This window comes from Aythya marila, assembly GCF_965140915.1.
Source record: "Aythya marila genome assembly, chromosome: 18".
Classification (NCBI taxonomy): domain Eukaryota; kingdom Metazoa; phylum Chordata; class Aves; order Anseriformes; family Anatidae; genus Aythya; species Aythya marila.
The window spans coordinates 11,699,022-11,713,152 of NC_139059.1; the positions used below are offsets into that span (position 1 = coordinate 11,699,022).

A 14,131-nucleotide genomic window follows, 5' to 3' on the forward strand; every position below is an offset into this window, starting at 1 on the left:
ATTTTCACCAAAGCCCTCCATAATCCTCCTGTGCCCTGCTGTGTGGCCCCTCCAGCAGTTATTAGGGTGGCTGAAACCCCCTGTGAGGAGCATCTCAGCTTCCTAAAGTGTTCTCTTCCACCCTAGAGAGAAGAACAGAAGATATTTCCTACCTAGGAGTGGCGTGTAAGGCAGGTTAGAATAATCACTCCTCAGGTGCCCACAGCTATTGACAAGAACTCTGCTTGCAACAAGCTCATCATATAGAAACAGGCTTATTATTCCCCCACCTGTGGGAGAGCGTGGCCATGGGGGTCGACAAGCCCCATGGTTGGTGATAACATCAGACTCTTAACCATGAGGCCATCAGGAATGTAAAGAGTTTAGAGGGAACAAAGAAGGATGATTCAGGAGACACCTTGCCATCTGGGGTTGCTGTTCTCTGGCCATTAAGGCATGGAAGTTGCTGGGTGTTTGCGGGGGCAAAGTTGGAAAAGTACTGCTGTGGGGCAAATAGTATAGGAAGGGAGCCTGTCCTCCAGATGGGAATGCAACAAGGAAGAATGAAGATATGCCCATCAATATGAAAGATGAAGTTAGGTCTCAGTAAGAGAGAGCTAATGTTATGTCATCAATAAAGAAGTAGCAGGTTACTGATCCTGAAAGAACCCTGGTGTCCGAGTGATCACTACACCACACCCACTTAGTGGAGGCATAATAAATTCATGACCTGACATGATTTCCCTCCCTGGTATCGCCTACCTTCATCAGTCACTAGGATGAGCAGTGACACTACGATGTGTCACATCACACACATCAGGACAGCAGGGAAAACAGGAAATCAGACATACAACATCCATGCCAAGACCCCACCAGTAAACTTACTAAACACCCTCTTGAGAACAGTTAAGGCTTTGCTACCACACCTGTGGGGAGACTGTAGGGGCCTTCACTGCTCAGACAGCAGGATAATTTTCCACTTCCAGTTCCTACCTGCTTTTTTTCACGTCAGGGATTTCTCCTACCTGAAGCAGCTCTTTTCCCCTTTGCTATAGTCCTGAGCACACAACTTTGCTCTGTTCTGCTAAATTTCATCCTGTTTGGACTACTCCAGGCCTATAGTCTTCCCCAGCTGTCCTGCATCACATTTCAATCTTCATCTGTATTGACAATACTTCTCTTAATAATATACCAGTGCAAATCCATTAACACTTTTTTTTTTTTTTTTGAGCCAAGGCGATGTCTTAAGTGAGACTAGTCCCTTGACTATTCTTTGGGAGTTCTGCTGGCAACATTTAACTTCTACAGCTTTGCTGATACACTCCTGGGTGGCACCTGCAGCTTTACTACAGCTCTCATTAATTAGAGCTGCTGCACTTCAGAGAATCACAGAACAAAACTGGAAGAGACCTCTGGAGGTAATCTGGTCCAACCTTCCTGGCTCAAGGAGGGCCAGCAAGTTTATTTCCTCTTAAAAGTCAGTGACCTTTGCAGTGCAAACTATCTGATAGGCCTGATCTATCTTCAGCAAATTCCTAATACAACTGTTACTGTTACTTACATTTCTTACTTATTTTGCCCTTCAAAGTTTGTTCTGAAACTTTGCATATTACTGAGTTAAGACCAGTCTGCTCCAGTAATTTGTCTGTTTTAGAAATATATGCTAAATAATCCGTTATTTTCTAGTCAGATGGCAGCCTCTGATTTGACAGATTCATTACAAAAGCTTGCAATGGATTCATAGTTTCTTCCACCGCTGTTTAAATATTCTGGGATACAGATTATCCAGCCCTCTGAGTTGAACACATTATTCTCTTTGATCTGATTTTCCTCCTACTTTTAATAAATCTTGTTTTCAAGAAAAGTATGTTTGTGTGGGTGTTTTGAACATCAAGCCCTCAAGGACACAAAGTCTTCTAACCCTGGAAGAGAACTGTCCCCGAGACTCCCTCAGCCAAAATATTCCAAGCAGGGACCAGAGAGTCACAAGTGACTTGGGAAGATGCTGTTAGAGGAATGGCACGGATCTGGATGCTGGGCCTGCTGGTGGCAGGGCTCATCTTCCACAGAGCTGCACCACAGGAGATAGGAGATTGTTCAACTGTGCATGGGGTTTTACATGAGCTGGAAAGATGTCAGCTGCAGAGGGCAGAGCCCTGCTGGACCTTGGTCTATCTCCTAGCAGTGGTACCTGGCTGCTGCCTACCTCCAAGTTCACAGAACTTGCCATAAGGAACAAATTGACAATTAGCTCTATCTCCCCTTTAAAACTGAACGCTACCCCTCTTCCAATGCATGGAAGGCTTTGGAGAGGAAGGTGGTACCTGGTGTATGTGTAAAACTGCATGTAACACCAAGTGCTACAGGCCTGGGGCTCCTGCACCATCCTTTCCTAGGACAATGCCCTAATGAGGTCTGTTTTCCCACCAATCCAGCCCTACGGACATAGCTGGGAAGGTAGGAAACATGAAGGAACCAAGGGATTGGTGCATATGAAGGATGCCCAAGAGGTGACAACCCTCTGCCCAGACGAGCCCCAGTGCTGCAGCAAGGAGACACTGCACATGGCAGCACAGTTTAGTTGGGACCCGCACTGCTCACAGTGGTCACAGTGCTGCAGTTGCCAGGCACCCCTCACATATTTCAGAGAAACTCAGGCAAGAGAACAGGCTGTAAACAAATGCTCAGTCCAACTGCCAGATCTCCTCCTGCTTGAATATGCTTCCTGTGTGACACCCAGGACCCCCAGGTCTCTGCACAATCTGCTAGAGATGCTCCATGTAAGCACATCCACCTCTCAGAGAAGTCCTGTGTGAACCTGCAGGAGGGGAAGTGCTTTTCTCTGCCCAAGCTGGCTATCCCCTTCCAAGTGACATATCACAAGCCTTTGTGAAATGAGCTGGTTTCCATCACCCAAAAGTCTGCATGTAACTCCATCTCACACCTTAAAAAGTAAGAAAAAAGAGAGTTTCTTTTTCCTTGGGGCAAAAGAAATATATAGCATTTGGAAACTCTTAAAAAGAAAACCTGTTTTCTCAGTAAATGACCTGCAAGTGTATCCCACAGCTTGTAACATGACAGATCCTGCATTTCTCACAACCTTATTAATAAGAATACAAACACTATTTACATTTTCTTCCAACCCAAGAGAAACATTAAGGTGGTGGTGGAGGGGCAAGATACTAATATGCGCATTTATTCACACTTACCTGTTTTTTTCCTGATGTTCTTCATGCATTTTCAGCATGCCAAAGCAGTGGGATTTCATGCTTGACAAAATCTGCTTTAAAAGCTTTTTGTTTTGCTTTGTTGTTTGTTTGTTTGTTTGTTTTGTCTCATTTTCTTACCCATGGAGATGAAGACCGTTTCAACTGCTGTTAACAGACCTTAGCTACCTAACAAGAGACCAAACCTTTGCTGGCTACTGCCTGCTGGGCACTAGCAGAGAGCTATGGCCCAAAAAGAGCACACTAAAGCTGGCCAGCATGCTTCTGGTAGATTTTTCTTAGAAGATGATATCAATTTGTCAAAACTGAAACTTAGAGGCCAAGGGCTAGCTTTGGTTTCTGTACCTTTTTTTTTTTTTTATAAGACGTTTTGAGATGGTCACTCAGCCTGTACTGGAGATATTTAGTGAAAGTGATTTCCAGTGATGGGAATTAAACACCTTCAGGAGTGGGGTGAGTCAACAGATGTGCACCCTCCTCAGGTTCCTTTCTGCACCTCAGCTCTCCCACCCATACAGCCACAACTCTTGCCACACAGTCTGAATGCAGACTTAGAAACTGTTCTTGCTGCTTCAGAATCAACTTTTTCTGCTGCCTCTATCTTGTAATGATCAAGCAACACGTTAACCAGGTATGGTGTAGCTGCTTGACAGCCCCAGAGATCAGTTCTGTAGTGAAACTTGCTGCAGAGGGTAACCTCCTAATTTGCCTCCTATGATGCTGGTTTCCTTTCGGCGGGTAACACTGGCCAGTCATTACAATTCATAAAGAATCAGTCCCACATCAGCAGCCCTTCCTGACGTAAGAACAGTGATCCTGCTACTGCAAAACAGTAAGACCTTCCCATCTGTTTCAATGTCGCTTAATAACTGATTCCCACAAACATAATTCCCCGACTCTGTATTACTCATAGTACTTGACTATCATTATTTCTGGTTCCAATCAAAGACCGGTAATGAACTACATGCATAAAAGCCATTTAGGTGAGCATATCAAGCGTTTGTCTTGGAAAGCGTATGTATGGGTTTACATGAGACAGCAAGTTCAGTGGTTATCAGGGGAGCTTTACTCCATGTTACCTGAAGAGTTGATCAGTGGACAATAAAGTGCAGAAGTGAACCTAACAGCTGAACAATTTGTTGTCTGCTCAACAGCAAATGGGAAGCCTGGATGTAGCTGTCCTGTGGGTGGCATACAGCCTCCAAACAATGAGTTTGATTAACGTGGGTAAAATTACCCTGACTGCCTCTTGAGATCTGCTCTGTCCCACTCTCTTATTATTATTGTGATGACTTATAAATTCTGGGGCATTTTTTGTATATCGAGTTGTCTGTGTCGTTCCAGGTCCTGTGTAACTGATCTACAAACACTCCTGAAGCTGTAAGGTATCTGTCATCAAAAGCCTCAAAGGAAAGACCTTGTCAAATAAACTGCCATATGGCAAATATTTGCCATGATCCACCTATGACTGAAATGACAGGATCCCCCTTCGTGGGATTCTCATTCATTCCTGCTGTGATGAGTTTGGATACTGATTTATCAATATCTGGAGTGGTCAGCATTTCAGCCTCAAAAAAAACATTTGTTCAACCTTGCAAAAAAGTTTGCCCAGAGGGCCATCTGATTTCAGATGGATTTCTGCTGACCACAAAAGAGTTGAGACCAACCCGCCCAATTTAGGGGATACCTACTTAGCACCTCAGGTTGCTCTCCCTTCCCTTTTCCTCATTTTACATAAAGATCAAAGCCTTGGAAAGAAATGGGGACATGAAGTGAAATACAGCGGCACAATCTGGAGTGGAGCAGCTTGGCCCTTCTGTGTGACAGGTAAGATCCATTGCCCTGTTGTCACTCCACAGGCCTAGCCAACAACACCAAAGGCAGAAACTGGAGAGAAATGGCACTGCCTGCCTCAAACACTCGCTTGATGTTCCCAAGTCTGTCCTGAGAGTGAACCAACACACGACACCCATCTCCCCGTGGGGCCCTGCCTGGATTGCTCAGAAGGTTGGTGACTATGAAAACATGAAGAAAGAGCTCTGATCTCTGTTTTTAATCAGCCTTGTCTACATTACTTTCTGCTAAACCAATCACAATATTATACTAGGATGTCTATGTGTATGAATTTTTTTCAGTTTTGTGACCACAGCAGAGAAAATCCCAGGTGACTGACTGACCCCAGTGAGACCCGGTGCTGGCATCCAGCAGCCTGTCCTCACTGCCACTGCCATGCCTCCTGAATTTGCGTTATGCAGTATTTGCTTCAAAACCTGCTAGCAGCCAGCTGCATTAAACTCCTCTGTCAGCTCCCAGGGGAGCCTGTCTGCTCTGTGCCACTGGAGATAGTCACACTTGGCAGGTGTTTCTGGAAAGCCAGTTAGCTCGACCATCAAAATCCTTCTTTCATACAAATCTCATTTCTGCAGCTCTTCTGATTTCACATTCAGGGTCCACTGAGACCTTTTACTGATTGCTTTGCCTACCAGAGATATGAATGGGTGAAACAAAAACACTGAGGCCCATACTACTCATCTGCTAGTACTGAATCAACAGACATGGACACTAAGTTAAAAGAGATCCTATATAGCAAATAATCCCCATTAGAGGGGAACAAAAAAAAAAAAAAAAAAAAAAAAGTTCACGTTGCAGTACTGAATGGAAGACATTTTATAAAGCTGCTTAGTTTTACCACCATCTCAAGTGCGGAGGCTAGCATTGCAGCTGTCTATGTTAAAAGCCCTGGAAAAGCTCAGAATTGTCTACCTTGGAGGAAGCTTGCAGCAAGAGCATGAAGAAAGATCAAAATATCAGTGGCATTTAATTCAAAAACCAAAATCAGGCCCATAGGCTCATACCAGGACTCCAAGCATTGTCTTAACCTAAACCTTATACAAACAATTCAGTGATAATAAATGTTTATAAAATCCATATCAAGGAAATCAAGGGGATTCCCAAGACCTGCAAAGAAAGCTAGCATCACTGACTGCATATTAGCAAATCAAAGCACTCACGGAATAAGTGACTTTGGAGAGCACGTGGTGAAGACAGAACTCCCCTCGCACCCTAAGACTTGGCAACATTTTGCTGAGTTCTGAAGACGGCTTTAAGCATCTACCTGTTTTGGGATGCATAACGACAACACCTCCACTGCAGATAGCCTCTGCCTTTCCTGCGGCAGAGCACATATTCTTTTTGCTCATTTAAATACATAGCAGGTTTTGAGTGGTCAAAAGAGAACCATCTAACAGCTCTCAGGAAACGTTCTTAATGTATTTGTGGAGCAAATAAAACCACAGTCAAGGGTAGCACAGCCTTCTCTCAGAGGACTCCCTTCAACTACATACTCCATAGAGGGCTCAAGAGCAAGAGAACCAAGATGACAAAGTCTGATAAAAACAGATAACAGCAAGAAACAGGTGGAAACTGGCAGTTTTGAACATGCAGATAATGTCTTGTCCCATCTCCCACCAGACAGGAATGATAGCCTGCCCTTGTTAATTTGATCAGCACCAGGAAACATGGGAAGATGGCAAAGCTGTTTCCAAAGACACCGTACCTGAAGGATGACCCAGTGACCCTCCTTTGCAGCCAGATCTAGAGCTTGTTCAGCAACTACCTCTTGACCTTGTCCAAGGGAGACATTGTGGAAATTCCTGTTGTTAAACGTATAACCAAGTTTTTTCCCTGAAAAAAACAAACAAACAAACAAACAAACAAACAATGTTCAGCACTTTTTAACTGGAATGGCATGCAGCACAGCCAAGCTCAGGCAGCAGCAGCCTGGCTGAGTTCAGCCTTATCTAAAACCCTCACAGAAGAGCTATCACGCTTCTTACAAGAGTTATCTTGTCTCTCACACACTCCTTGCCAAAGCACTGAAAACAGCAGTGGCTTCTTCCAAACTACTTTTAATTACTGAGCAGCATCAATACAAAGGTACATTATTACAAAGTGCCTCTTGTTTAAAGAACACTATTCCCCTGAAACCTTGTATAAAAACGTATTTTACAGTGGTAGAAATTAAAATAGAATCATAGAATCATAGAATATCCTGAGTTGGAAGGGACCCTTAAGGATCATCAAGTCCAACTCTTGACACCGCACAGGTCTACCCAAAAGTTCAGGCCATGTGCCTAAGTGCACAGTCCAATCTCTTCTTAAATTCAGACAGGCTCGGTGCAGTGACCACTTCCCTGGGGAGCCTGTTCCAGTGTGCAACCACCCTCTCTCTGTGAAGAACCCCCTCCTGATGTCAAGCCTAAATTTCCCCTGCCTCAGCTTAACCCCATTCCCACGGGTCCTGTCACTGGTGTTAATGGAGAAAAGGTCTCCTGCCTCTCGACACCCCCTTACGAGGAAGTTGTAGACTGTGATGAGGTCTCCCCTCAGCCTCCTCTTCTCCAGGAAGAAGTAATTTCCTACTGATTAAATAGTCTTTTAACAAGATATCATTCAGTGGGGAAATGTGCCATGTGAATGTATGCTCAAACCAGCAGTGAGGTTAAGAACCCTTTTGGTCTTGAGCAGGCAGCAGAAACAAAATCTGTGTGAAAGTCTTGTGACCTAGACCAAGGCTTCCTGGTTTCTCAAATTTAAGAATCAGCCACCCCTCTGTTTTCATCTTGGATTTTGGCTGTGTAGAGATGCCACCAGTTGTACTGCTATGTTTGTAGGAAGGCCCATGGCTGGCAGGCTGCAGCAGATCCCATCAGAAAGGGTGCTCCAGGACCTGCAGGACCATTGGAGACCACCTCATTCACCAGGGCCCACACAGTGCACAGTGGGAACCCCAAAGACCATATCTTTTAATATACTGCTCTGTAGGAAAGATTGCAACTATTTAGTGTCTTTTTATTTTGTCCCTGATGCTCCTCTGGGCTCCTCCTTTGGAGGATGAGCACTGCGTTGTGCTCCCGCAGGGAAGCAACCCCACAAACATCCATGCTGGCACCGTGCAGTGCGGCAGGATGCATTCAGCACAGCCAGGGAGCCCCCATGTGCTGTTCTCTTGGTGTTGCCTACACATATTTCTACAGGCAGACAGCATACGCACCCTTAATTCCTGCTGAAAGCAGATAAGTTTTATAGTAAAACAAGGAAAAGATTCGTCTAACAAGACTGAGGATGCAGCTCGTGGTACAAGATTGGAAACAGATGGGGATATACATAAATATCCAAACCCTTCCATTTGCTCAGGTTTTCTGCTTAGCCTTACTACAGAAAAACCCATAGGACACAGCATTACCCATATTTGAGAACTTCCAATTTTCTTTCTCACCATCTCTGGTTGCTACCAACATTGAGAGCTGCTGATCCACTCCTCACAGAGTAACTCTGCCCTCAGGACTCATCCTCTCAAGAAGGGATGGGGAAAATTTACAGAAGGTAGGTACTGCTCTAAACCAGGTGGTTAATAATGTAAATAAAACACAGTTTTTATTTCCCCATCATGGATAGGAACAGACTTCAGAGGGACACACAGTGAGCCTTCACTGGCTGCCTCACAAAAGACGATGCCAGACTTCCTCCTTGCTGGAGGGGAGAAGAGAGAGCACAGTGCAGGTAGACTGTCCTCAGCAGGGTCACAGGAAGCTTTCCGAGACCAACAGTGTTTGCTTCAGGGTCCTCCCCATATTGCAAAGGAAAGGCCCCATGAGAGGGCAGCATCTGGAAGAAGTCATCTTCCATTCAAAAGACTTATCAAGTCAGACATGCACTTTAATAAAACTTAATGAAGGACAGAGAAAATACTGAATAATAAATCTGGACCAAACCCCAGCGAGGCAGACTTGAAGGCTAGTGTAGCTGCACTGAAGCAATAGTTTCAATTTGTTTTTTTTTTTTTTTCACTTACACTTGCTGTAACTTTTCTAGCTGACTAACCCCAGGTGCTCAACTACACATATCTTTACAATTCCGATTAAACCACTCATGGCTGGCTTTTAGTGCTCGATCTCCCGCACAAGAAAATATCACAGGAGAGACAAGATCACCAATGTGGCTCCAATGGGAAGCCAGGCACAAGACAACACCTTCCTCATGGAGTCCCCTTCAATTTACAGTAATGAGACCTGATATCAGGGCAGAAAGAGATCAAAATACAGTGCAAAGCCCAGGAGCTGCCCATGACCAAATACCACGATCTAGCCTGGGATTGACTTGGACATTATTAGGGAGGACCCAGAACATGCATCACAGAGAGGAAGATGAACCCACAGCTCAGGAAGGAAGTCGTCAGCCACCTCTCATCTGAATGATGGTTTAGTTCTGTGTTACTGGTGACTCTGCTGGGGCTGCCAGCCCTGCTGAGGTTTACTCTAGAGACCTGCCTGCTGAAAACTGGCCAACAGCTCTGCTGATTGTCTGATAAGTAATTCATACAGTTTAGATGTACGTTAGCACTGGGGCTTGACCACGAGCAATGGTCTTAGAGATGTGGGTATTACATGACTGGAAAAGGAGAAAGGGAGAAAAGACATCTGATGAACACAGTGGCAACCTGGAGCAGCCCTAAAGCAATACGCAAGGGTATCTGGCCCTCTGCTCCAGAAGGATGGAGCTCCTCTGCTGCAACAGTCTCAAAAGAAGTGACTGCAGTGACCTAAATTTGGCAGTGGTCCAGCAAGAAGCTGACCCCATTTCCTGATGTACTGTAATTGCCATGTTCAGGCTGAAAATCATAATGCATCCACAGTGGAGCTGAGACCTGAAGAAAAAGTCTGTGTGTTGGTAGCTTCAGAGCACAGGCACTGACTACAGCACTTGATGTTCCACAACAATCACTGGCTTCTCAAACAAGGCAACTCAGTGATGCCACTTTGGCTATGAAGCCAGCTGACAGCACTACATCATAACATCCACACCAAAAACAAGTCAGGAAGGATGGGATTAAAAAACAGAAACTCTGCCACTAACCAGCAGAATGTTACAGGGAGCTGTTGCTTATTTTTAGCTATCTGACAGCATATTAGATATCTCTGATGTAAGTTATAGGTTGTGTACAAGACCAACTCAGAGATTGTTGCTGTGTGAACCACACTGGAAACCTCAGAACTGCAGGAAAGAGACAAGTTTAAATCAAACTTTAGATAAAAATCCAAAAGTCTTTAAAAAAAAAAAAAAAAAAAAAAAAAAGAGAAACAATCACATAGTCTCACAATTATCTGTTATTTACCAGATTACTCCATTATCCACAAACAGATGAGAAAAAAAAATAAAAAATAAATAAAAATGAAATGTCATGCCAAGATAATTATGCAGAAGATAAAACACAATTCTGTGGTATGCTTACAGACATGATTTATTTACCTTGTTTCTCCACATCCTTCAGTGGGTCAACTCCTGGAGACAGGATAAAAAACATTGGGGTTGCAGGTCCTGATTCCTCAAAGGATGTTGCAAAATCCAGGGGTCTCCCTACCACATATTTACTGCCAAGCTTTTCTTCTACAAAATCTCTGCCGGAAAGAAAAAGAATTTTTCTAGTCTACTATTGTTCAGGAAAGAAAGATTCCCCTGCAAATAATTAATTCATTTTAATTTTGCTGATTCAAACAAATCAAATTTCATGAAAAAAAATGGGTATAAAATCATTTTAGAGAGGGTCTGCAGAGTGGGCTCTGGGACCTCTCACTATCAACATTTGGTACATTTAACAGATGTAAAATGACACATGGCACACAAGTATCTGACAAATAACAAAATGATATGGACAAACAGTGGGACCTACCCACCCAGCACTGTGTGAAGAAGTTCAATACAGTTCAGTACTGGCTTGGTTCTGACACAGATATCACAGGGGAGAAGAAATAGTTAAGTTAATGTATAGAAAACTGCTGCATACTTTGTAATCCATACAGCATTTGAGAGGCAACAGCATTACTTCAGATGTATCACCAAAAGCCACAAAAAGTCTGTGTGATTTAGAAAATTACTTTGTTCTGGAAGGATAAAAGGGAAGAGCTCTAAGAATATCCAGCACATGCAGCTTAGCCTCTGCATGAGAACTGCAAGGAAAAATACAACTGAGCATCAGGAGCTGCCTAAACAGTAGGCAGCATATCGAGAACGTTCAGGGTGAATTTCCATGGGGTGAGCTTACCAAAAATCACTGCTTTACAAAAAGATGACACAGTGAACATTGATTCAAAGGAAGAGGCATTATATTCAAACCCCAGGAAGGAGCAGTTGCTTTTATAGCAAAGGTGCATGACTAAAGCCTTTTGAAAACCTCAGTACTAGGGGAACAAAAACATCGACCAGTTTTCAACTGGGGGATGATACCAGAATAAGGCAGCCAAATTCTTTCTAAGAGACCTGAGAGACTCCTTCAAGGACTAGTGAAAGGCAGTTGGAATACAAATGCCAAAGGGATTGCAAAAGAAAGAAATTCCAATTTGTTTGGTACCTCTTAAAAGTAGATTTATCTGGTTTGGGGACAGATTTGCTAAAGAGCTGCTGGAGAGCTTCAGTCCACAAAAATCTAATGAAGTTCATGAGATACAAAGTCACAACATTCTTGTTCTACATCAGACCTTGGCTCCATGAAAGCCTTGATGTCCACAGCTAATGCATTCATAGGGGTGGTCCACAGTATAAGCAGTAGGACTTGTGAAATGGTACCAGAAAAAAAGAAAAAGCGTCCTGTTTAGACATGTGAGTGGCTTGCAGCTTCTCTGCATTATATGAAGTCATGGCTGACAGATCCTTTAGCTGAGGAGTCTGTTTAAGTACATAACTGTGGCAGAAGGTGCCAGTTGCTAGAGTCCGTAGTCATACAGCATTGTTTCAAAGGTCCATCCCTCAGGGCAGGACTTGAAGAGAGCTAACTTTGACCTCTTGAGGGACCTAACTGGAAGAATCTCCTGGGCCAGGGCCCTAGAGGGAAAGGGGTCCAGGAGAGTTGACTGACATTCAAGCACCACTTCCTCCACGCTCAGGATCAGTGCATCCCTACAAGAAAGAAGTCAAGCCAGGGGTGCAGGAGACTTGCATGGATGGGCAAGGAGCTCTTGGGAAAACTTAAACAGAAGAAAAAAGTGTACATGATGTGAAAGAAGAGACAGATTCCTTGGATGGAATATAGGAACATTGTCAGAGAATGCAGGGATGCAGTGAAAGCCAAGGCCCAGTTACAATTAAATTTAGCAAGACACATCAAGGATAACAAGAAGGGCTTCTTCAAATACATCAGCAGCAAAAGGAAGACTAAGAAAAATATGGGTGCACTGCTAAATGAGGCGGGTGCCTCTATGATGGCGGATACAGAGAAGGCAGTCACTGAATGCCTTCTTTGCTTCAGTCTTCACTGCTAAGGCTAGCCCCCATGTACTACCAAGTCTGGAAATGAGAGAAAGCCTGGAGAGAGGAAGACTTTCGCCTGGTTGAAGAGGATTGGGTTAGAGGTTATTTAGGCAAGCTAGACACCCACAGATCTATGGGCCCCAATGCGATGCACCTGAGGGTGCTGAGGGAACTGGTGAGCCTCTCTCTATCATCTTTAAAATGTCCTGGAGAATAAAAGAGGTGCCTGAGGAGTGGAAGAAAGCCAACATTAATCCAGTCTTCAAGAAGAAAGGCCCAGGCTACTACAGGCCAGTCAGCCTTACCTCTATCCCTGGAAAGGTGATGGAGCAGCTCATCCTTGAGGCCACCTCTAAGTATGTGGAGGAAAAGATCAGGAGCAGTCAACACAGATTCATCAAGGGGAAGTTAGTATTTAACCAACCTGATAGCCTTCTGCAATGAGATGATTTGCTGGATGGATGAGGGGAGAACAGTGGATATTGTATACCTTGACTTCAGCAAGGCTTTCAACACTGTCTCCCATAACATCCTCCTGGGCAAGCTCCAGAAGTGTGGGATCCATGAGCGGACATTGGGATGTAATGAGAACTGGATGGGTGGCAGAGCTCAGAGGGTTGTGCTCACAGTGCCAAATCTAGTTGGAGGCCAGTGGTTATTGGTGCCCCCCAGGGGTCAGTACTGGGTCCAGTGTTGTTGAATTTATTCATCAACAACCTGGATGAAGGGACAGAGTGCACTCTCCGCAAGTTTACAGATGACACAAAAAGCTGGGAGGAGTGGCTGACATAGCAGATGCCTGTGTAGCTGTTCAGAGGGATCTGGACAGGCTGGAGATTTGGGCAGAGAGGAACCTCATGAGGTTCAACACAGACAAGTACAGGGTCCTGCACCTGGGGGGGGAACAACCCCACGCACCAGTACAGGCTGGGGGCTGACCTGTTGGAGAGCAGCTCTGAGGAGAGGGACCTGAGGGTAGTAGTGGACAGCAAGTTAACCATGAGCCAGCAGTGTGCCCTGGTGGCCAAGAAGGCCAATGGGCTCCTAGCCTGCATTACGAGGAGTGTGGAAAGCAGGTTGAGAGAGGTGATCCTCCCCTCTATTTAGCCATGGTGAGGCCACACCTGGAGTACTGTGTGCATTTCTGGGCTCCCCAGTACAAGAGGCACGTAGAACATCTAGAGAGAGTACAGTGAAGAGCCACAAAGATGATTAAGGGATTGGAGCAACTGTCCTATAGGTGAGCCAGGCCTGTTTAGCCTAGAGAAGATGGGATTGAGAGGGGATCTCATATATTCCTACAAATACCTGAGGGGACAACATAAAGAGGCTGGGGCCAAACTCTTCTCAGTGGTGGCCAGTGATAGGACAAGGGGTAACAGGTATAAACTGAACTACAGGAGGTTTCATCACCATATGAGGGAGAACTTCTCTACAGTTTGGGTGACAGAGCACTGGAACAGGCTGCCCAGAGAGGTTGTGGAGTCTCCTTCTTTGGAGATACTCAAAACCCATCTGGATGCCATCCTGCTCAATATGCTCTAGGTGATCCTGCTTGAGCAGGGGGGTTGGACTAGGTGGCCTCTGGAGGTCCCTTCCAACCTCAACCATTCTGTGATTCT

At 44.7% G+C, this 14,131-nt stretch overlaps 1 protein-coding gene across 8 annotated transcripts in view; it reads right to left on the minus strand.

The window, feature by feature from the left end:
- Positions 1-14,131, minus strand: part of DNAH9 (dynein axonemal heavy chain 9) — a gene marked incomplete at its 5' end in the record, with an annotated part of 196,372 nt that overhangs the window by 32,012 nt on the left and 150,229 nt on the right. For all 8 annotated transcript variants that reach the window (XM_082775013.1, XM_082775014.1, XM_082775018.1 and 5 more), the window contains 2 exons: positions 6,763-6,890; positions 10,515-10,663. In XM_082775013.1, coding sequence (XP_082631139.1) covers positions 6,763-6,890; positions 10,515-10,663 — 277 coding nt within the window. The remainder of the gene's footprint in view (positions 1-6,762; positions 6,891-10,514; positions 10,664-14,131) is intronic.